The 24,351-nt window shown below is 40.4% G+C and overlaps 3 protein-coding genes and 1 non-coding gene across 9 annotated transcripts; 2 read left to right on the forward strand and 2 right to left on the reverse strand.

Moving 5' to 3' along the window:
• Positions 1-113: 113 nt before the first annotated feature.
• Positions 114-7,452, reverse strand: khsrp (KH-type splicing regulatory protein). 5 transcript variants are annotated; one of them, XM_061050082.1, is made up of 18 exons: positions 7,328-7,452; positions 5,661-5,763; positions 5,530-5,583; positions 5,406-5,442; positions 5,244-5,302; positions 5,058-5,138; positions 4,912-4,969; positions 4,278-4,425; positions 4,016-4,114; positions 3,756-3,920; positions 3,472-3,574; positions 2,899-3,023; positions 2,478-2,774; positions 2,254-2,372; positions 2,065-2,153; positions 1,752-1,958; positions 1,322-1,515; positions 114-979 (listed from the first exon to the last, which is right to left on the reverse strand). In XM_061050082.1, the coding sequence occupies exons 5-18, from the start codon at positions 5,284-5,286 to the stop codon at positions 971-973; spliced, it is 1,737 nt and encodes a 578-aa protein (XP_060906065.1). In that variant the 5' UTR covers positions 5,287-5,302; positions 5,406-5,442; positions 5,530-5,583; positions 5,661-5,763; positions 7,328-7,452; the 3' UTR covers positions 114-970. The 5 variants fall into 5 exon arrangements, with proteins under 5 accessions (XP_060906065.1, XP_060906048.1, XP_060906038.1 ...); XM_061050065.1 differs by lacking the exon at positions 7,328-7,452 and adding an exon at positions 7,069-7,321 and having other exon boundaries at positions 5,067-5,138; XM_061050055.1 differs by lacking the exon at positions 7,328-7,452 and adding an exon at positions 7,069-7,321.
• Positions 7,453-8,783: 1,331 nt separating this feature from the next.
• Positions 8,784-18,561, reverse strand: slc25a23a (solute carrier family 25 member 23a). Of its 2 annotated transcripts, XM_061050113.1 has the most exons (12): positions 18,295-18,561; positions 16,581-16,797; positions 14,027-14,150; positions 13,817-13,904; positions 11,918-12,029; positions 11,580-11,738; positions 11,300-11,452; positions 10,940-11,053; positions 10,662-10,829; positions 10,430-10,577; positions 9,797-9,979; positions 8,784-9,343 (listed from the first exon to the last, which is right to left on the reverse strand). In XM_061050113.1, the coding sequence occupies exons 2-12, from the start codon at positions 16,773-16,775 to the stop codon at positions 9,333-9,335; spliced, it is 1,455 nt and encodes a 484-aa protein (XP_060906096.1). In that variant the 5' UTR covers positions 16,776-16,797; positions 18,295-18,561; the 3' UTR covers positions 8,784-9,332. The 2 variants fall into 2 exon arrangements, with proteins under 2 accessions (XP_060906096.1, XP_060906089.1); XM_061050106.1 differs by having other exon boundaries at positions 8,784-9,979.
• Positions 18,562-19,454: 893 nt separating this feature from the next.
• On the forward strand, positions 19,455-19,573 carry LOC132955073 (5S ribosomal RNA). Its single transcript, XR_009665880.1, has one exon. It is a non-coding gene; the product is annotated as a 5S ribosomal RNA (ribosomal RNA).
• Positions 19,574-20,462: 889 nt separating this feature from the next.
• Positions 20,463-23,782, forward strand: si:ch211-196h16.12 (regulator of G-protein signaling 5). The gene is made up of 6 exons (XM_061050124.1): positions 20,463-20,802; positions 20,897-20,951; positions 21,051-21,107; positions 21,218-21,270; positions 22,999-23,162; positions 23,314-23,782. Exons 2-6 carry the CDS (start codon positions 20,920-20,922, stop codon positions 23,479-23,481), a joined length of 474 nt encoding a protein of 157 aa, XP_060906107.1. The 5' UTR covers positions 20,463-20,802; positions 20,897-20,919; the 3' UTR covers positions 23,482-23,782.
• The last annotated feature ends 569 nt before the right edge of the window (positions 23,783-24,351 follow it).

Here is a 24,351-nt window from a genome sequence, read left to right on the forward strand (position 1 = left end):
TGTTCTATGTAGTAATTTAAAGAAAATTAATAACTTAATCAGCTGTTCTAACATCCAAAGCCACATACACACACACACGGTGAAAATACACAATGATGAAGGACGAAAACATGTAATTTCAATGTTTTTATTTAAGTATTTAAAAACAAGCTGTAAAAAATAACATAAAAAAATCAGCATACATTAACGGAACCTAATTCGAAAAAAAAAAATATAAACAGAGGGCCGCCAAACACACAAAACACACATGCTTACACAACCAACCTACACACTTAAAGACATTGTCTTCTCACAGCCAACTTGCACACATTTCTGTTCAGTAGCATACACTTTACACAGACACACGCAACCCCCTTATGAAAAATAATTACAAAGAATAAGATTTAAACTAAAAAAAAAAAAAAAAAAAAAAATCATGACAGCAGGGAGAAATACACCTGCAACTTAAACATGGGGAATGTTTTTAAAAAAAAGTTTAAAAAGTGTACCAACAACTAAGAAAAAAAAATCTGTCCTTTTTTTTAAATGAAAGAAAATATTCGAAATACTGCTAGACTGTTTTCACCCTCAAAAATCAATGGGGGAAAAACTCTTGAAATGTGAGTCAGTGTAGAGATGCTGATGTGCTAGCTTGCAAGCAAAGATGCTCATTTCACATTTTCTTTTTAAAATTCAGATGTATGAGACAAGGTGAGTTTAACCGTGACGTGAAGGGACAAACTAAAAAGTAACTGAAGAAGTTATTTAGTGCTTGTTCAATGCATGGGCAAAATGTGTTCCCTTTTTTCCTTTCAATTTTGACTTTCTAAAACAAACAAGGTTGGTAAAAAAATGTCCGTGCGGATGATTAAGCCATGGTCTTGTCTTTTTATAGTCAAAAAGGAAATCGCTTGATAGAAAGAAAAAAAGTCCACAGAGCCGTTGCAACCATCCATCCGACTGGAGCCAAACGATTACTGGAGCCAATAGATTACTGAGCCTGAAATGAAACAGACAAATTATAATTCAAACAGTCTGTGTTAACTAATGGCAGACAACACGAACACCACTTTCTTATTTCATTTTGCAAAACCAGATGTTGTCAAGAATGATTAAATAACATTGAAAATACATCTGTGTGAAATAACAGAAAATGTGAATTTTAATGACTCAATCATAGTAAGTCAGACAATTAGACCAAAAAACTACAGAAACCAGGAAACTTAACTACAAAATAGATATTCAGTAAGTTGGCCAGTACATGTGTTCTCTGCAGATACTCGTTTTACTTGACAATGGTATCATCAAGGTTAATTCTAAAGAGTTGTAAAATATGTGTTACCTGTTGTCCCTGCTGTGGACCAGGAGCCTGTCCAGGTGCCTGCCCTCCCTGTCCATAGTAGGCAGCCTGCTGTCTGTAGTACTCAGCCCAGGCTGCACTGTAGTCCTGCTGGCCTCCAGCTGCAGCTCCTCCAGCCGCCGCTGTGGCAGCTGCTGCTGCGCCTGGAGCAGGTGCTGCCCCTCCTGCTGGCTGGGCTGAAAACAGGAAATATTGTTAACAACAGTTATGTCCTCATTTCACATTATTGGATAATACTGGCATGACTAGATCAATAATACTGATTGCAACAGTTTAAGTACTCAATGTACTATTACGGCGACGGTTCATTAACAGCAGTTGATAAAGTGATGGAATACAGGAAATGTAATTAATCTTAAGTTTAAGGCTCATGTTTAGCCTATAACACGCTGTCTCTGTAGAGCACACTCACTTATGCCCATCTTCTTGTAGTACTCCTCCCAAGCTTTAGTGTAGTCCGGCTGCCCCCCAGCAGCCTGTGCAGCCTGGCTCTGGTCCCCTGGTGCTGCTGCAGCAGGGGCTCCTGGAGTCTGACCTGCCATGGCGCCCCCTGGCTGTTGACCGTAATACTGTGCATAGTAGGCTGCCCATGCTGCGTTCGGGTCTGCTGCTGCCTTACCTAATGGAGGGGAGGTGGCAGAATACATAGTGATGAAATAAATACGTTCATAAAATCTCATCATTTACAAACTTTAAAAGGTAAGCAGAGAAAATAAGACACTCACTTGGGTCATGTGGAGCAGGGGCTTGCCACTGCTGATAGGTATTTCCCCAACCCTGAGGACAGAACTGTGGACCACCAGGTGCCCCCCCACTACAGAGAAAGAGATTGTTTAAAACTTTGTTATACCAGTCTCCTATACAGGAAAAATCAAAAGTCATACATTTAAGTGTTGTTTGTGGAGTGTACTTACTGAGGAGCTCCACCAGGAGGCCCTGCATTGTAAGGGTTGGGATTATAAGGACCACCCATTGGACCTGGCCCACCTGGGCCCCCTGGACCAGGACCCCCACCAACTGGACACAATGGAGCCTAACAAAGCAGGAAGAAGCCATTCAACTTAAAATGTGGAGAAGGGTTTGTGTTGTTTTATCAGGCATTGTATTTCTTCTCCACATGTTCTTGAACGCAACACACCTCAATCTTCTCTTCTATAAGCTGCTTCGCATGGTCAATCTGTTGTGGCGACCCACGGATGATGAACAGTTTGAAGTTTGGGTCACCATTTGGTGGTGGCTGGCGAGAAATCTCAACAAACGCCCCGGTCTGTTGGTTGATGGCCTTGACGTTCTCTCCTCCTCTGCCGATGACAAGCCCACATTTGTGAGCAGGGATGGAGAAGGTCATCTCTCCTCCTGGAGGACCCCAGTTTCCCTGGCCTCTACCCCGCCCTCGTCCTCCAGGTGGCATCCCTCCACCAGAGCCTGGGGGACCCTGTTGAGGAACCATGACTAGGGTTAGGCTTTACTTCAACACAGTAAGCACTGTGTTTGATCATCAATGCAGAAATAAAAACTCAACACAAACTTAAAACCCTGCCACTGCACTCTGTACTTACCCCCTGCCCACCCTCCTCTCTGGCACGGATGCTATTTAGCAGGTCAGTGATGATGGAGGCTGCGTGCTGACACTGGTCTGGTGGACCCATAATATGGGCTATTTTATCCGGACCTGTACCATCATCTGTGAGTGATCACAAAAACAGTCAGATTATTGCATTTTTTCCATTGACATAAAATAAACGGTATGTTCACCAAGGTCTCAGTCATACGAGTCTGTATTGATTTACACCACATCGACACTGGAGTAGCTGCAACTTCAATTACTACAGATGTGATACTTTGGATTAGCTCGTCAGTTAGAGAAATTAATCTAACCAAGAATTACAACTATAGAGAACCTTTACTGCTAAACAAGGGATCAAATTAACTTGTTTTAGAAAAGAACTTTAGCTGGTTGAAATGTTTTCACGCTATAGCCTTCAAGAGATGCTTCATAAATCCTAAGAAGTATATTTGTCTTATCTGATGTCAATTTCCCATTCCTGCACGAACACAATTTAGCAGGCCAAAGAGAAACATGATGAAGTACGGGGTCGTTCAGTTTTCAAGACAATGATTCAATAGCTCACCAGGTTTAAACTGTATCTTCACTCCAGCATCACTCTGGATCTTCTTGATCATCTCGCCACTTCGGCCAATTACAACTCCCACAGAATGGCGGGGCACAGCGATCTGTAGGATGGACAAAAATGTGACAACTGTTAAAGAGAGTTTGAGCTTTACCTGCAAATTACTATCATGTTCGACATGCATCCTAAATTCTCACATTATCCTTCTACCATCAAGTCTGTTCATTTAATGGAGTTTTATATCCGTGTTTAGTCAGCTGACCTGACCCCAGAAGTCTACTTACATCAATACCACCACCACCGCCACCGCCGCCACCACCACCACCACCTCCACCGCCGCCGCCTCCACCTCCTCCTCCTCCTCCCATCCTTGAACCGTATTCATTCCGGTCTCCAAAACCTGCATGATCCCTTTCTCGTAGAATCTCATTAACCATCTCCTTTGCTTGCTGAAAAACAAACAAGACAATGATTTGATGGGTCCATTGAGGCATAAAACATTTCCCAATTAGCTAAAAACCATCTCCTTGGTATTAAAGAGTACCTGCACTTTGTAGGGGTCTCCAATGATGCGCAGAGGTTTATCAATGTTGGGTGGCTGGGATCCATCTTGAATAAGAATCATTTTAACACCAGCCCGCTCCTAAGGTTGGACAGAAGTGGTTTGTTACATTGATTAAATATGGAACTAGAACTACGCACAAAGCTTTGTAACTATCCATCTCTTTCTAAAAAAAACATGGACACCATAAACCCTGTAAATCAAATGATTATAGAGCTGTATGAAGGTACCCTGTGAGTCTCACCTGTAGCTGTTTGATGGTCTCTCCTCCTTTGCCTATAATAAGCCCAGCCTTGCCTGCAGGGATGATCATCTCCTGCATGGAACCTGTCTGCCCATTGGTCGTCTCATGACCCCTGGACACTATGTCATCTATAAGGGCCTTAGCTCTCCTGGAATCAAGTTGAGATAAAAATAATGGTGATGAAGTGGTAAGGAGCTCATGACAGACACCATTTCTTAATTGATCACACTATTTTGACTTATAACCTGCAGTGCAATAAGCTACTGATGCCTTTCTCGAGTCTTGAGCTGCAGCAGAATTTTCTAAGATGGAATAACTGGATATGGTGTCTGAGCAGCACTTGCTAAATTCGCTAAACTTTGTTAATTTCAAGGAAGCCCACCCATCTCCTTTTACAAGCAGAAAATACACCTTGTTAAAAGCTAAAGGTGTAGCTCTTCACCATCTTCAATCTAGCTCTAACAAATGTATTTATCAATAGTAGAATTCAAAAAGAAGCCTAACATTTTGTGTTCATCTTGAGTTGAGACCCTCAGACTGTTAACCACCGGTAACATCAGTGGAAATTACCTAGAGTAAGAACCAGTCAGGTTCTACAACTTGACTAGTTGTATTATAAATAATATGAACTTACTGTACAGCATCTGGGGATCCGGTCAGAGAAACACTTCTTTCTGAAAGACCAGCACTGTCTGTAATAGATATTAAAAAAAATGTTATTTTCAAGAGCAGCTGAAAATTCTTCATGTTTTACTCGTTTAGCAATTCAGATGTAAGCACCTAGCTCACCATGCGCAATCTGGACCTTGCAGCCAGAATCCTGCTGGATTTTGTTAATCTGTTCACCTCCTCGGCCAATGACTTTACAGACAAAACAAAAGGACATTCAAATTTTAGTTCCCAAACATGTCACGAAACAAAACAGGAATTACGTCTGGTTTGGGAAATGTATGTGCATGTACTCACTGAGGCCGACCATGCCATCAGGCACCCTATACTCCTCTGTCATCGTGGAGGGCCTGGCACTGCAAACAAGAGAGAAAAAGATTATTCAAGGATTTTTTTTGGTCATAACCACAAGACCCAAACACATTCATGTAAAAGAAAAAGTAAAAAAAAACCTTATACCTTTGTTGGGACAGGGCAGCCAGCTGAGCTCCAATAGCTGTAAGAGAAAGACAAACTGGGTGAGTGTTTGGAAACAGAGCAGAGCGAGTGTCCATAATAGGATCAATGTGTGCATTCAACGTACACAATGCAGAATCTATCTCGCTCTGTGATGCTACCTTCTTAGCATCGGGTTCATCTGGAAACAAGAGAAAAGAGTCTTACAACGTGGCTAAATACATGCAAAGAAAGTAAATGTGTGAGCTGATTTCTAACCTGCTTCTTCCAAGGACCGTTTCTGTGCTGCGAAGGGATAACTCTCAGCTCCACCGTTGTTGCTCACTGAGGGAACACCGTCTCCACCGATTTTAGCTGCAATCTGGGTAAAGAAACACAATAGACGTTTTAATATCTAAATTAAGATAAACTCCCGGGGACTCAAGTTTCGGTACAAATAGTTGAAGATCACAGACGGAAGTAAGTGGCAGCAACACAATATTTATTTATACACATTTCAAAAAGTCGATAAATCTTAATTTTGTTGCCACCCAGAAACAATGCCATTTACTTATGGGGCCCACTGCACAGAAGAAATGTGGGATTAAACATGGATAATGGATAATTAAGATTTTGACCGTTTATGTCTGAAAGACCTGAACATTTTACCAGGAAAGTCCTATGACTTAATTTATTCAGAGAGTAGAACCCTTCCCATGTATTTCAGTCTCGACACAGCTTGCCTTTGCAACATAATAAAAGTCAGTAAAATCTGTGTTTCAGCATCAATTTTGACCTTTTAGTGTTAATGAACTCACAATTAACACCAACCAATAATATCATGAAGAACAACAAGAGATACAACCATAATACCATAGGTGACTATCACCACGTTTAATACAGTTAGAAACCCGGATGAATCAGTCCAGAGAACTTTTCTCTAACAAATCTGTTTGCTGTGTTGTTTGGTATCAAATTAAAAAATATAAATCTATCTTGACCTTTTTTAGTGTCCGCGTGTTTTTATGTTTTACTGCTTGTTTCTTTGTTCTCTAAAAAGGTCTTAACACCTTTAGGTTTGTTATCTTTCCCGGGATGAAATCACTCCGCACTTCAGGCTCTTGAAACAAAAAAAAGGTAAAGCCTGTAAATGTTGGTGAATAAGAAGTTTGCAGTCCAAACCTCTGTGACCTCACAGACCTGGGATTTGGAGCCACACACGCGCTCCTTCAGCAAATACCACACCTGAGCTTTGTTTTTAAATGTTAGATGTAATTAGACGAATTTACCTTAAGATGGTCACAACACCGCAGCTATGCCGCACATTGGGTTTTTTTAATGGCGAATTTCCTTGTAAAGAAAGATAAATTACACGCTCCGCTTCCCGGTTATTATAGAAACACTAACCTCGCTAACATACTCATAACAAGTCGTTTTATTTAACATTAAACCAGAGAGTGACCTACAATTCCCCCAGGTGCTGAATCCACCACGAACAGCAGGTTTAATGTAACACCTGGGCGGTAAAGCGCGTAGAGACAAATGAAAGGCTGTAAGCTAACATGCTCGCTAAGCTAGTTAACCACAGCTAAAGCTAACGTCACGGGCAATTAAGCTAGCTGCAGTTTTCCAACCAGCTAACTAGCTCGCCGGCTTGTCTTGTCTTTCAGTCGAGCTTTCGAGTTACCTGTCTGGCTCGTTGTACAGCATCAGCAAAAGCGTCTTTTTTCATCCCAGCACCGACTCCATTTGTCGGTAGAGCGCCGTAATCAGACATGCTGCTCAAAGGGGGCAAACGGACAAGGGGGCAGGCTGGATCGCTTTAGCCGGATCGAGCTGCGCAGAAGCGGGAAGGCTAAACAAGAGCGTACGTGGGGACACCAATGTGAGGGAGACTGCCCACCACGCCGGCAAACTCCTCTGCTCAAAATAACCAATCAACGAACCTTCAATGCCCGGGTCTTCTTCTTCTTCGTCTTCTTCTTTATACCTTTGTGCGTCGACGTCCAGCGTTATAAAGCAGTGACACCGCCACCTTCCGGTCTGGAGGAGAACAGGCTTCACTACAGACAGACACTACAGGACAGGCTTTCATCACATTGGTACGGTGGCTGGGAAGTGCAAAGCAAAATTACAAATTTACAGTTTGAAAAACCTTTTTACATTTTTAGAAAACAAAATTACAAAACCAAAACACTTACACCAAGAAAAAAAACACATTTACATCTTATAAAACAAATTTACAAATGACAGAATCTTGACAACATGGGAATGTACCAAATGTCGGAAGTGACCCGGAGTGAGGGGTCATTTTGTTTGTTTTGTTTTTGTCGCGGTACATTCCCTTTCCGTTAAGATTCTGTCATTTGTAAATGTGTTTGGGGACTGGTGAAAGTGTTCTGCCTCTTGTAAATTTGTCTCAGCGATTGTAAAAGTGTTTCACATCTTGTACATTTGTTTTGTCCTTGGTAAGGGTTTTTGGTTTTGTAATTTTGTTTCATAAAATGTAAAAATGTTTTTCAAAATGTAAATTTGTCTCACATTTTTTAAAAGTGTTTAACACTTTGTAATTTTGCTTTGCACTTCCCAGCCACCGTACATTAAGAGGTCTTGATAGCCTTACATAACATATTCATGGTTTAGAAAATATTATACAATATATGGCATAGCAAGCGGCGTGTGACTGTGTATGAATAGGATGAGTTCATTCTGATTGACACTTTACCACCTCTACCATCAGCATGTGAAATGGGATCAATTTCAATCAATCAATCAATTTTTATTTGTATAGCGTCAACTCATAACAAGTGTTATCTCGAGACACTTTACAAAGAGCAGGTAAAAGACCTTACTTATTGTTATGTTACAAAGACCCGGACTATCCATCATGAGCACTTTAGCAAAGCAGCAAAAGTTACAGTGGTAAGAAAAAACTGCCTTATTAAAAAGGCCGGATCCCCGGGATGTGAATGGGTGACTGACATGTAGCGTTAAAGAGCTTTGAATACTAGAAAAACATTTTGTACAGTGGTTTTACCTTTCATTCATTGTGTTAATAATTACCACCCAAAATATTTATGAAACATATTTATTTCTAGAAACAAATGTGAATAAAGCCACACGTTATAAACGAGGAAAATATTTGGAGATGGATATTTGTCAAAAAAAATTTAACTAAGCAAATTTTTAAATAAAAGTCTTTACATACACACACACACACACACACACACACACACACACACACACACACACACACACACACACACACACACACACACACACACACACACACACACACACACACACACACACACACACACACACACACACACACACACGGAAGTCAATTTATACTTTCCTTATGATATCTGTGTTCATAACCGTTACTCAATGCATTAAAAATAATATCACCATGCATGCATTTATTGACATGTTTGAAATAAATACTGACACTTCAGATATGTTCATTGACCTTAAAAACTAATTTATATTTTTTTATGAAGAAGTTAAAGCTTTACCTTTGTGTTAAACTGCACACTGTGCAAATACAGTTCATGAAATACTTTTTGGCACTGGACCCTGTAGTGTGTTAAAAACATGTGACAGTCACACACTTCTCTGCATATTAAAATTGATAAAACATGAACATGAGGTCCGGTTGTCATGAATCCACTTCTTCAATGTGTCGTTTTGGCAGTTCCCCCCCTTTAAATATGAAGTCCTTTAGTGTTCAGAAGTAATCTAAGAAAGGGTAGACTGACAGTGTGTCTTCCCCTTAACACCATCAACAGTTACAGTCACTATTTTCTTTACTTTTGTACATGTAACATATCCTTAAGACATGATAAAGTCTTGATTCTGTAGTTCCACCAGTTTGCAGAAACGTCTCTGGTTCCCTTCACTCACAGAGCAGGAAATCTGATCAGTCCTCCTATCAATCCTTTAACTTCTTTATATACCACCTGGAAGAAAAATAATGATGCTGTAGGAATGTGACAGAGTTTCCAAAGTTTAGTTACACCTCTTTCCTGTTGGTTCTCAGGCAAGTCCATGCAAGTCCTCATCTGTCCAAGTCAGTGCAGCAGCAGGAGGCTAGTCGGTTAACTTTCACACGTCTGCTGACATGCATGTCAACACAACATATCCCACATGAAACTCATCACAGCAGCTGCCAGTTCAGGTTAGGACCTCCAAATATATGAAGCAGAATATATCAGTTATTATTGACCTGTAGTTTCCTCTTCTTCTTTCAGGGTGCATTTCCATCTCATAATCGGCATGCTGAAAACCTTATTGGAATTCATGTAGTCATCTGCAGTCAGGGGCCACCTTCTCATGCCGTGCATTCATTCTTAAGTTGAAAGCGCCACATCAACAAACCCTTTTCTAGCTCTTCCCTTTCCCTCCCCGCCTACCCTCAATGTCCACTCCCAGGATTATCCTCGTGTATTCATAGACGACGTAGGACACGCTGACGGCTGGGATGACTTTTAGCAGGTTGGGGGAAATTCCTCGATAAAGCCCAGCCACGCCCTCCTTGGTCACGATGTTCTGAATCAAGGCCAACATGGAGGGTTTAGGGGCTCCTTTCACTGAAGCTGAGGTGGAGAGGAGAAAAAAAAGGTGAGCTTAACCAACTGATTCACTAAAGATGACTCTGCCAAACTGGTGTCCTAAGACATCCTTAATCATTTTTGCCTTTTTAAGCTCGTCGGCTTCAAATCTGGTGAGCTACCTGAGATTTCTGCATTATTAAAGTCAGAATAGATCCGGAATTACATAACAACTACTGTGATGTAATTCCAACTACTTTCCAAATATACAACAACATTGAGTAAGACCACGGAAACAGCAACTCTCAGGTTCACTTCCTGCCCTTTACCCACTTTCAACCACTTTCAGTCCATGGAGTTTGAAATAGAAAGAAGTAAAAACATATTGAGATTTGTTCCTAACATTGAACACTTTATATAGGTTCCATGTCATTACAGCCACAGTGTGTCTGTCAGTTGACTCTGTAAAGTTACAAGTTCAATAATCGTCCTGACCTTGAGCCTGCATTCGGGTGCGGATCAATGCAAGCGGGTAACTTGCGAGCTGACCACAGGTGCTGGAAACGGCACCACAGCCGACCAGCACCATGACCCCTGGGTCCACTACACCTCTGTTCCTGTTCAGCCAGGAGAACTTCAGAGTCTGTGGAATTAAAGGAGTGTGAAGAAGAAGGTCAACACTATGTGAACACTTTGTGAACACTATGTGCTTTCATGTCTCGCTCACCTCATAGACAGCCAGGTCGATGCCGGCGTAAGGGACAATACTCAGCATGTTGGGTAAGTAGCCTTTGTAGAAGGCCGTGACACCTTCTTTCAGGAGGATCTGTTTGGCACAGTCTGCTATTCCTGAATACTGTCCACTTTTTCTGAGTGTGAGACGGGTCTTTAGCACCTGTAGGGAAAAGAACGAGAATAAAAGGAAACAGAACAGAAAGAGAAAAGACATCAGTCATTTCATCGATCTAAAGTGATAACTTTACGTGTATAATACAGTGATGGTACCTCCATCGGGTAAATCGCCGTCTGAGCTGTCGCTCCAGCCAAAGAGCCAGCGAAAAATCTCTCGTGAACTCTCAGAGTTCTGCTTTCATTCCTGCCACGTATCACATCCTTGATCTTTGCAGAGTTAAAGTGCAGCAGAGAGAATAAATCAAAAAAGATTATTTGTTAAGTGGGGAAACCCTAGACTTTTCTTTTCCTGAGTGTCCCCCCCCCCCCCCGGACATATGTGAATACCTTAATAAACATGAAGATAGTAAAATGTAAAGGAAAAAGATAAAATGATGATTGTTTACAAAGATGAATGTTTAGTCTAAAGTAAAAAAAACTAAACAATAAGAGTTGGTGTCAAGTCTACTCCACCTGCTCGTAGGCCGAGAACTTGATAGCGGTCTCTGGGGCTATTTTAAGAACGTTCATTCCGTTGCCTCTCCACAAGGAGCGCAGTCCTCCCTCTTTAACCATGGACTGAAACCCGCTCAGCACATTACCTTTAAGATCAATGGAGCCGTGAACCTAGCAGAGTTAGAGTTGGTGTTAAGCGCTCTGACTGGCTGAAGGTGTAATGCAAATCCAAAAATGACCAACAGAAAATTCACCAACATTCATCAAAGGAATAAGTTCCACACTGTCACTGACTGACCTGTCGGAAGACTTTGAGACGGTCTAATGGGGCAGTCCCAGTCCGAGACACAGATCCAGCCATGGCACCAGCCATCAGCTGCCGCCACACATAGCCCGACTTCTTCTCCTCTTCGGTAAATTCATCCGGGACTGTCAGCTGCTCGCCAATGTCCAACATCTACTGGATCCATACAAGAAATAACCGTCAGATATAACGATAATTAATGTGAAACAGAAAGAGAGAAAGAGTGAGACGACTAAAGGTTGAAATATACCTGTTTATATATTTCATTTGTTAGTAAACCACAATGCTGTTGTAGATCAAGGCACTTTGTTGAAGTGTGTGTGTGACCTCACCATTGACCGTTTCCAGTAGCGTGCCACGTCCTCGATGTTAGTGAGATGGTTAAACAGGAAGTAGTCGCGCCACTCATTCCAGTCGATGGTCATGGTGCCGTCTTTGTCCATACTGAGGGACAAACATATTGAACTATGAAGATACCACTGATGATAATATTCATAATAAAACAGTTATGTTGAAGTGTGTTCAGTGTAGTCTGAAGTGTTATAGGACCGACTGACGTCATTTCATCTTAAGTAAGGGGTGATGAATAGATGAGCGTCGGGGTCTTCTTCATACATATTTTTAATTACAGCATTTCTTTGTTCGAAATAAAATAAATCAAATCAAATCAAATCAAATCAAATCAAAAATTCTTCTACCTCCCCATGTTGAGGTTCCATTCAGCTATAACAACCGGCTAACTACACATTAGGGATGCAGCGATTCACTCAAATAAAGATACGATTCTCTCAGGATTTATTTTACTAAATGAGACTGTAGACAAGTTATGACTGGAAACGATTCCTTTAGGGCGTGCAGACCTGCTTGTCAGTGTGGTTTGGCCTTTTAATGTTTGTTTTTTCTCAACAAGGGGAGGTGATTGGAGCTTCTCATCGTGGTGTTGATTAAATGCTTCATGTTGGTCGTGCTGTTTGTGTAGTTCCGTCTTTTTACACTATTTGCACTCAGTGTTTGTCTTGTCTGTTATCTTCTCACCTTTTTCATTTTCCGTCTTGGGGAAGCCAAAATGCTTCCACACCTCCGATTTAAAAGACGGTGATGCGTCCTCAATTTGAAAATCTCACTCTTCTGACGCTCACCAAAGTATTGTGATTCATTTTTCAGAGTACCGATGTGAACCTTGACACCTTTGAATCGATTTATCACGCTTTCACGATTAATCTTTACATTCCTACTACACATTATACTGCTTATTACACTACTGCCTAGAGAAATCAATCATTTCACATAAAATATTTATTTTGAAATGATTTAATTCGCCTAAAAAAATGGTCCGTCTGAGTCTACGGTTACAGCTGCGTCCATAGTGATGGTTAACTCTGCAGCCTTCATCATCTGATTGAGTTTTCCCGTCTCGTCACTGTTTGAGTCTGATGAAAATGACATTTTCTTTCTCCGTTAACTAGCCTGTAAAAGGAAAAGTGACATCTAGGTCTTTCACACTTGCATAAACTCCTGAAAACCTCCTGAAATTTCCCGGAGGAGAAATAGCCGGAGAGCAAACAGCCGCATTTTTCTCTTGGACTTCACCCGGAGTTTCTCCTGCCAGACCCCTAGTATTTTTTCCGCAGCAAATCCGAGTGAGCTGATGTGAGAACGCTTGATGTGACGTTTACATACTGTGACTGATGCAAGGTGCATCCAGATATGTTCTTCTCCTCTCTTTTGTTGACATTGTCATTCCATTGAACTACATGTAGCATTGAAATAAAGGCAAATATTCTCATTATAGCGTCGTAAAGCGGACTCTATTGCTTCATCTGCTTCTTCTGCATTGATTTTTGACGTCACATCTTACCTCAAGAGACCCCCCCACCCCTCCTGTCTGACAGGGATAATCTCCCATTGTGAGAGCATATGTGATCAGCCAGGTCGGGAGAATATCTAGAGCAGTCTTCTTGAAAATATCTAAATACTTTCAGGAGTGCATATGTGAAAACGGCTCTACAGTATAATAGACGATCTAAATAGGGATGAAGTGAAATGTTCATAAAGAAGAATATAAGGTGGAAAGAATCAGTGAGGCTCTGTTGTGAACAGAGTGCTTTCATTTGTGTCTACAGTTATATTTGAACCTGAAGACTCCAAATCAGATGTTGACATCCTCTGAATGTTCTTTATTAAGATCCTAATGTAATGCAATATCAAATATCAACATACAGTTAGCCGACCTTTGTAAGATCCTGGTGGCGTCCTTGAGACTGATGTTCACACCGATGGCCCGCAGCGAGTGCTGGATCTCTGCTGCATCAATACGACCTGCAAACATCCACATAAAGAAGTACAGTATGAGGGAAACTGGAGACTGATCTCAGAGTGATTCTTTTTGTTGTCGGGAAAACTATTATTGTTACAGTGATGTACTGTCTGCTGCTTTGTACCGTCATTGTTCCTGTCCAAGCTCCGAAACATGAGTTTGAGCTGTTTTTCATGCATGCGTAGATACTGCGTGAACTCTTCAAAGTCAAGTACTCCATCCTGGTTAGTGTCCCCCGCCTTCACCATCTGAAAAGACAGGGCAATAAAAAAAATGAATATTTGAGTATTGAGTGAATATTTTTTAAAGGGGCAAAAAAAGCAATAGATAGCTAGAAAGTACGATTCTACTGAAACACTTTGCATTCAACTCATAAAATAAAATAAAACCTCTTATATTTTAATCAAGAGAAAACTTCTCGTTATTACAAGATGTTCTATGGATGTGTTAGATATAGACACATGCATGGGAATAAGGGCTGCAGAGGATGCTGCAACAGTAGGGATGTAAAGATTAATCGTGAAAGCGTGATAAATCGATTCAAAGGTGTCAAGGTTCACATCGGTACTCTGAAAAATGAATCACAATAATATGGTGAGTGTTAGCAGCTGCAGAGCGAGATTTTGAAATTTACGCACCACCGTCTTTTAAATCGGAGGTGTGGAAGCATTTTGGCTTCCCAAAGAAAAGAAAATGAAAAAGGTGAGAAGATAACAGACAAGACAAACACTGAGTGCAAATAGTGTAAAAAGACGGAACTACACAAACAGCACGACCAACATGAAGCATTTAATCAACACCACGATGAGAAGCTCCAATCACCTCCCCTTGTTGAGAAAAAAAAAACATTAAAAGGTCAAACCACACTGACAAGCAGGTCTGCACGCCCTAAAGGAATCGTTTTCAGTCATAACTTGTCTACAGTCTCATTTAGTAAAATAAACTGAGAGAATCGTATCGTGAGTTGAGTGAATTTTTACATCCCTATGCAACATCCAGCGTATAAAAACTTTAAATAACGTGTATCCCTTTTTATTGGATATATATATATTTAATACATGTGATCTCTTTTTAGTCTGTTTACAATAGTTGTCTATGAAAGATTCTGTTCTACAGCATGAGTTGCCTACACCACAAGTCCAAAGAGTTGATGCAGAAAGCTGCAAAATACCGAAACATCCAAATTGACTGCAGATTTTAAGTCTTTTAAACTTCATACTTTGCTATATGTTGGACAAACAGAAAGATCCCCCCAACATGTAAAAGTAAAAGAAACTGTACAGTCATTTCATTTGTGTTTCTGCCCAATAGACGTGGTGTTTAAAAAGAAGTTATAATACAATATGTTCACACACACCCAATAAGAAATAAGTTTCTCTGCAATGATTCATGAGTGAAAACAGGTCAAGTGTAGGACTGAGAGAAAGGTTATCATCTCATCTTACAAAGTCCTGCTCCTCGTAACAAAAATAGACGGCATGCCGCCCTTTACATGTGAGAGCACACACGTAAACACATAAACACACACACTTGCTCTTACCTAAACTCTACGTTCTAACATACTTTGAGGAGGGTTGTGTTTTTTTCTACACAAAAGGGAGACAAGTGTCTGCAGTGTGTCTGTGAAATGTATGCTGATGTCCAACAAAATGAGTAATATGTTCACACGAAAGAGAGAGAGAGAGAGAGAGAGAGAGAGAGAGAGAGAAGTAGAAGTAGAAGTAAATCTTCTTGGTGACCGTCAAACTTTATGCCAAAACAAACCATCAGAGGCAGACTGTGTGTATTCATAATAAAGCTGTTGTGTTGATGTTCTTGGCCTTTGCCTTTGCACAAACTACGACACCAGGTCAGAAGAACTGAGGAGGATTGCTGCCCCCTCCCTCTGGAAGTCTCTCCACAAACACATCCGACACTGTACCGACCTGCTGAGATTCAAATCACTAACACACCTTTTCAGACGATGAGGCTGTTTAAACCACTGTTTGATTGTGCTGTTTCCTTCAATAATGTTATTTGTAAAAAAATAAAAAAATAAAAAAAAGTCAGAGTATTTTGAAAAATTTAATATAAATAAAATGTTTAAAAAATAAAAGATTTTAAACAATCATTTAGTTGGTCTGTTTTATTATACGGAGGGAAATCCCTGTTATGACTTCTCTCTGTTTCTCTCTCTTTATTAAAACACACACACACACACACACACACACACACACAGACACACACACACACACACACACAGACACACACACAGTTGTATAACAGGTGAAAACATGACATGGTTAGTAAACCTCCCTGTCCCCTGTTAAGCAACAAATGATTGCGACCTTCCTGTTTCTATTTGAATTTTCAAGCAGCAAGGAAACAGTTTAAGTAGATAACGAGGGATCTTTTAATGATTGACTGATGAGAATGACATCGTGAAAGATGATCAGCCTTACCTGAAGACGTTTTTTATAACTTAATGAAGCAGTTTGTAATATAAACTATGTGGAAACCTGCACTCCCACATTCATACCTTCTCATGGTATCACTGCAAACAAAACAGGTGTGTGTGTGTGTGTGTGTGTGTGTGTGTGTGTGTGTGTGTGTGTGTGTGTGTGTGTGTGTGTGTGTGTGTGTGTGTGTGTGTGTGTGTGTGTGTGTGTGTGTGTGATACAGGTGTCCTGCTGTCTCACCCTCTCCAGGGAGCCTCTGGAAAGCCCTCGGCCTGCCAGCCCTGTCCGCAGTTCACCGATGTCGACGTGTCCATCTTTGTTGAGGTCCAGTTCATCAAAAAGCTCAGCCCAGCGCTTCTGCCTCTCCTGGTCAGGACCCGAGGGTTCCCCGTCCTGGCACCGCGCCAGAGGAAGCCAGGTCCATCTGCGGCCCATAACTGGTACCAGTCTGAGTCAGCTGATGGGAAACAGGAGCATCAGTTCAAAAACTGCACTGCAACATCTCAAATCTTAACAAGTGCATTTGCCGTATTTCTTGTGGAAAAAAATCTCATTACACTTTTTATTAGTCAGATTCGCCAGACAAGAAAAAATATTATTTGAAGGTATAAAATGTAAAAAAATTAGGCCTTAGTGAATCAAAAAACAAATCTGCCATTGAGGGCAGGCACATCTCCCTTGCCTTGACAAGAGATGCACATCTCAAATTCAAGAAACTTTTGATATCTCAGATGTTTAAATGAGATGTGTATCTGTACGTGTCAGGGGGAATCTGACTTATAATAAGTCTAATGAGATTTTTTTTAAACTAAGAATTGGACAAATACCTCCTGATAAGATAAGGTTTAATTTGCTGTGTGCAGCCTGACAGAACACTACTTAAATATGAAAAAGGCACATAATTTCAAGGAACTCAGAAAAGGCACTTAAGGCATCATACATTATAAATCTATTGCACTGGTAGGTAACTGGGCAAAACATGCGGCCCCCCTCCTCACTCAGAGTCAATTTCAAATATTAAGAAACACGACAAAATAAAGGATTTAAACCTAAGTTGCCCTTCAACACCATGCACAAAGACCAAATGCATAAGAACATAAAAATATAAACATTTTATAATATTAATTTAAATAATCTTGATTTCTGGTTTATGTTTTGTTATTTGCAAGAAATGTGTTATTTAAATAGCTGTAATAGTTTCTGTAAAACTTTCATGAAGCATGACAAAATGTGTTTAAATAAAAACTGAAATGAAATACACTTTATTATTTACAGGTAAATACTCTGTTCATTGCATTGAAAAGGTAGCTTCTATTGGCTGTCATTCTGTTTTTAGTTTATGATATTTAGCATTTGCATTTATTGTGTTTGTAAAATAATGTATGATTCAAGTTATATATGTTTTACTTTCATTAAATTACAAGTAAGTATATTTATCAAATTAAGATGATCCAACAATGTGTAACATTTTGGCAATGAGAATAACAATTAAATGACCCTCCTCCATGTAACCAAGTGGCTCATCCCTGTTCTATGTGCTTATGATGTGGACTTCCTTCAGTAGGGGGTCTCACACCCGGGGGGAGAAGTACTCAAATACCCCCTTTATTTAGACTTGGTCAGAGATTATAATAATCTATTACTCTCTCTAGTCCGCATGACAAGACACGTTCAAGTTTTCTGTACCAACTCTCATATGCTACAATATTTAAAATAATCTCATCATGTGTCCCAACATTATTGGAAACGGAACATCTGCAATGTTTCGTGGATTTACAGGTTAATACTGAATTATTGATAGTGACACAGAAGCTAACCTTAAAGGTCAAAATGACCACAAACTAACGCAGATTCACTCACGTAGAAAGGAGCTAGTTACCTAGTTTACCCAGATCCTCACACTCTCATAGTGCTGCTCATACAAATCTACTGGATCATTTAGTGTCTCACTCACTGTGTGTTTATCTCCAACCCGACCTGCCGCCCATGGTACGATCTATGGGTAGGATGCAGAGGTTGAGGACTCAAGGGGAACCGGGTGGGTCAAGACCTCCATTTAATGGATCTGTGTCGGTCCTTTAAACCCGGATTTGACATCAATACGAGACTCCCTCTGGACTCTGCAGCTCCAGGATACTCCCGTGTTCCCTGATATTTAAACAGCTCCGTCTTCAAGAGTTTACAGAAAGCAGGAAGCGAAGCCTGCTGTCAGAGCCCTGTGTGTGTGTGTGTGTGTGTGTGTGTGTGTGTGTGTGTGTGTGTGTGTGTGTGCGCGTGCTGGACTAAGCATGTGTGGTCTTGTGTTCAAGAGACTGACAGCTCAGTTGAGTCAGCATTTTGAAAGCTTTTCGGTTTGGAGAGGATAATGACGTCAGACTGAGCTAATTATTACTCCTCATTATGTTCCATCTTTAGTTGTTTAATGACGTAATGACCTTCAGTTCTTCTTTCTGTGGGTAATAAGGGCTACAGTATCTCATGTTTATTCAAATTTCATCGACACCAATACGGGACGACAGTCGCCTACACAGCACAGAGCCACTCCCCGACCACAACAACTGTAACAGTGTATGCAGCATGCTAAAAGCTACTCTACACTGTCACACTCATTACCGTCCCTCTGGAAACAATGACAGGTAGGAACTAATGTTTACAAAATAGCAAGGGACATAAAATAGTCACTTAAATGTGACACCTGTAGGTGTTAGACATGTAAACATAACACTTAAAGTGCAGTGAATAAAAGTTAAATAATAATTATATATAATTTTAAACTTATTAAAGTATAGCCAAAATAATCGGTTTTAACTGCATAGTGAAGGAGCCCCTAAAGTCCCAAAAAGTGGACATTTCATTTGTTTAGGATTTTTCTGCGGAAAAGATCATTATATTGGGGAAATAAGGTAATGCCATGGACTGTGGGTAATACCAATAAAACCAAGACCAAACAACAGGGCCCTGAAGTCCCCAAAAGTAAGAAAACAAAACACATCACCTGCGCACAAGATATTAAACCTATGCGCACAGAAAATACACCAAATCAGCCAGATTCACGAAATATGACCACCACAGGCTGCCACATCTTTAAATAGTTTGTTTGTAAGTTCAGTTTTCGCTTACGGCCATACCACCCTGAACACGCCCGATCTCGTCCGATCTCGGAAGCTAAGCAGGGTCGGGCCTGGTTAGTACTTGGATGGGAGACCGCCTGGGAATACCAGGTGCTGTAAGCTTTTTCACTTCTGTTGGCGGACAGGAGCTGCTGTTGTGAGGGGCTGCAAGGAGGCTTCTGGAGGTGTGATTAGTGGCATTACTATATAAATTAGGGCCGTGTTAATCGAGATGAGGTGAAGATCCTACATTTACAGATACAATTTTTAAAGGTGCACTATGTACTTTTGGTAGAGAAATGTGAAAGTTGGAGAAGTGTACAGATTCTGTGGTATATGTTCATAACTCTATACACAAACTGTCCTCAGAGGAAAATTTGGTCCCTGTAACACTGAAACAATAACTCTCCTGGTAGCTTTTTAGCTTCAAACAGTGTTCCAGTGACCCATTTTTTTCCTTTGAGTAAAGTTTGTGTATTTAGTTCAGAAAATAAAGCATAGAATTGTTTCGCTTCTCCAACTTTAAATTTCACTACCAAATCTACATAGTGCACCTTTAATTTACATTCACCGTGTGTTATCCTTTCCCTTAAGATGCGCTGTAAAACTACAGCAGTTTCTCCCTTATAATAACATACAATAACACATAGTACTGCGAGAGTATTGCTCTTTTTTGACATTTTCTTTTACCAGTCTGCAGAGAAATGTGAATTGGGGCTTTTTGTGGTCTGAAGCTGCATCCCTGACTTAGTGCTGTCAACCAGAAACACACACAACAATCACAGAGTCTTGAACAGCATGTCTTTCAGGGTGTCTTTATGTGATATACATACCATATTTTGAGATGATTTGACTGCAGAGAGCCACATGAGAGGTTTAAAAACAAAGTATAAATGAACAGTACATCGGCAAAATAAAGAGCAAGGCAAAATAGCACACAAAAAAAATCAAAAGGTAATCTTAAAAATGTTGTGCATGTTTTATCTGATCTTGCCAAGTCTTCTTCCTCTCACTTCTCTGCCCTGCAGTTTATTCTCTCCCCAGCTGCACCTGCTCCTCCATCATCACTTGTCATATCCATTCAGGAAAAACCGGCCAAGGTTGTGTTCATGACTTCCTTTATGGACTCTTAATGATCCCTGACCATACACACACAAACACATTAGAGGCCCTCTCGCTTTAACTTGTCTATTATATGTAAAGTCTCCCTTTGTGTTACCTGTTGACAAGCCTTGCATGGCCTTTGGCACGTACACCTCCTCTCTCATTCAGATGTTCTCACCTTTTGTCAGCTGCGGTCTTCACACCTGCTGGTCAGAAAGGGAGAGATGGACACATCAGAAAGCAAACAGGTATAAGAGCAACACGCTGTAGTTCGGGAGTCAGACTGGCTTACTGAAACGCTGACATCTAGTGTAGTTCAATTGGCTTATTTTCTCTGTGCAGGTCTTCTCAAAGTAAAGGCATCGATGTGTAAGGGGCTCTCCTCATGCCTGGAGAAGTAAGTATCAAACTGGGACAATGTACTTTCTGTGTGAAAGAAGGATTTAGTGTTTGCACATTTTGTTTGACATCATACTTGTTGTTCTGACTTCATCAGGGCAAAGGAGATGCGGGTGAAGTTAAGCCATCTGGCTGAGCCACATCACAAGCACAAGTAAACCTGCCGAAAGCCTTTTTAAAAATTATAAATACGTAGTTAATCCACTCATCATCCAGTTATCAAAATGAAGGTACATGTTTCACTATTCCTCTCTTTATTTTCAGGGTTCACGGTGGGAAAGCTCCCCAGGACCTGGAGACTCTGCTCAACAACAGAAGTAAGAGTTTTTCATGGATTTTCAGTCTGACTACAACACCTGCAAGAAGTTGTCAGAGAAACTGTGGTCAGAGCAGGGAAAGTACAGGTTTATTACAAAGAAAATAATCTAATTTAGCTCCTTGTGTTTAGGGCTTTTAGTGCTGTGCATGCTGCAGGTGCATCCTGGGACAATGTAAAAGAACGATTGTTGAAGTGTTGTTGATGTTGCAGGCCTTTTGGCTGTGTTTTCTGGTTTTCAACATTTGTTACGGAGTATGGCTAAAAAAAAGTGCAGTGTTGAGCATGCACTGCGGGTAGCGTTTTACTTATATCTTAAAAGAACTACTAACTATTAAAAAAACAAACTTAATCTTCAATAATCTCAATAAGTTAAAGCTCCTGTGGGGAGTTAGTAGCTGTTTAAGAAACAGACTTAAATAGATGCTGATAACTTTGATGACGTTATTTTATATTACCAACCAATTATAACCAATGCCATCAGTGAACTAATCTTTAACCAGGAAGTGACCAATTATAACCAATGCCAACACTAACATGTATTTTTGATGTGCAGAAGTTTGCTTGCAGCTTTTTTAATGACTTTACATTTTGACATACCATAGACTGTAAATATTAAGGTCAGAACGAGCGTAAATACATTTGCATTTGATGAGTATCAAAAGGACATGTTTTTCTACACAGACATGGATGTAAACTTCTGGTAGCTCATCCTAAGACAGAACAGAAAAGAGAGGAGAAAGAGAGATGAGAAAAAGGTGAATAAAAGCAACAAAACAGGCGAACACAAAAATGAATAATCGAATAAAAAAAGAGATTAAAGATGTTTGTTCTACTCTTATAGTGTTTATTTTTTTGTCTTTAATGTTCTTCACCTGTTTCTAGCAAGAGTCCAATCCTCAAGTACACGCACATCTACTTCTTTGTTCAAACGTATTTTTTTATTTTATCCCCCCCAATATTAAATCAGTGTTAGTTATTATCTTCATCGTGACTCAAAGACGACGCCTAAATTCCTTATACTATGTGTTATTTTCTCCATATCATACATTTCATGAATTGTGTCTTTCCAGTTGATCTTTGTGGTGGAGTTGGTTTCAGCCTGTTTTTACTGTTACCTTTTCAAAGACATTATACACAGGAAATGCCTTTCAGTTGTATGTTTGTGCATGAAAACCTCATGCCACCCGCGTATAAGTCAGTGCCCCAGTCTGGCCACCCCCCATACCAAAAAGTGTGGACACACCCCTGTGTAACACTCTTTCACAACGTTTAAGCCACTGTTGCGTGAAGGCTTCATATCATGTTGCATGTTTGACTCCCGATCCTGATCTTGTTTGCTGCATGTCCTCCTCCACTCTCGCTCCCCACACTCCCTATCTCTCTAAGTCTGTCCAATCAAATGAAGGCCGAAAAGCTCAAATAATAATGTGAAAAGAGGTATCAAACTGTGCATATAAATGAATGTCCTTGCATAGCTTCAAAATACACTCTGCTAGTTTTACACCTAAATAAAAAGGAGACACTAAATGATACTTTTTTAATATATTTTTAACATTTTTAAGCTTTTCGCTGTCCGTTTTTAAGCCATTTTCCATAAAAGCACCTCGAGGACGAAGTGATATTGGATCCATAAGTGATTTTATTTGCTTGCAGCTTTCTTTTTCTTCTTCTCCACAGTGACACTGATTGTGTCTCATCCTCCTTCCTCCTTTCATATTTCTCCCAGGTGGTCTGCAGGTGTTTCGTGGGTTCCTTCGTTCAGAGTTCAGTGAGGAGAACCTGGAGTTTTGGTTGGCCTGTGAGGACTACAGGGTTTCTCCCCCACACCTGAAGAAGACCAAGGGCAGCAGCATCTACAGCCAGTTCATCAACCCTAACGCCCCGCAGGAGGTCAGTGGAGAAAAGAGTGTGACGTAACACAGAGCGCTGAGATAGGAAGAACCCTAAGCATAACTTGTAGAAATAAAGAATGGGATTTGGTGACACACACAGTCAGGATAATGAGGTAACAAGCTTCTACGGACAATGTTTTTCTTCTCAGGTGAACTTGGATGCTGAGACCCGGGAGGCTCTGCTGGGTGTGATGGACTCTCTGGGTGCCGACACATTTAACACAGCACAGCAGAGAATCTACAATTTGATGGCCAAAGACTCCTTCCCCAGGTTCCTGCGCTCCATTCAGTGCATGGACACCATACGAGCTATCTGAAAGCATGCTGATTATTACACTAGACCTGCTTAAGACACAAGTGCTTATGTATCTGTGCTGCTAGACATGCTGATTGTATTTCATGAGTTGTTTTAACCAGTGGCTTTTTTAGTGTGATTGTATTGTCTGTCCTTGTGCACTGTGAGCATTATGCATGTTGTTTTTGTTCAGGCAGCTTGTAGTAGTTAACTAGACACATGAAGAAGTCTCATAGAAACATCATTATAAAGCTTCACTGAATCTCTGGATTGAATAAGCTACATTTTACACAGGTATTAAATAAATACCTCATATAATAAAATCCCCTTTGTGGTATTTTTTTTTAATAACACACCACATAAGCTCAGTGCTTGAGAGCTCGCTGTCACAGTCCGTTGCTTAAATGATGGTCTTATCAATGTTCAGGCTGTCCTGAGGAATTACTCAGTTAAACACTGTCTCCTTGTCTGAGGTAGAGACTTCCCCTGAAAACAGGGCGCAATAGGGCAACAGCATGGTATCCAACGTTAGGCTTCTAGCCCCCTGCTCTTGTTATGTACATGCTCAATTCCAAAAAATGAAAACACAAACATTAAAACGGGAATTAAAGTGGGAGAAATGGATTGACTTTGTTATAGAAGCTATGCTATCTTCTTGTAACTATTTTGACACTAATGTACTTTTTTCAGGATATATGAGAATTATCTTATTTATTATTTTTAGCCATGCCCTCACTAGGGTTCTCTTTATTCATGTTTGTTTCTCTTTATAAATGTGAACATTGAAACATCTTTTATAAAGTGATTATATTAGAAATGCACCGATTGTGATAATCAGGTTTGATACCAAAAACAATGTTTAAAGCCATTCAGCCATTCCAAGGTAGTTGTT

Source organism: Labrus mixtus, chromosome 2, assembly GCF_963584025.1.
Source record: "Labrus mixtus chromosome 2, fLabMix1.1, whole genome shotgun sequence".
NCBI classification, from domain to species: domain Eukaryota; kingdom Metazoa; phylum Chordata; class Actinopteri; order Labriformes; family Labridae; genus Labrus; species Labrus mixtus.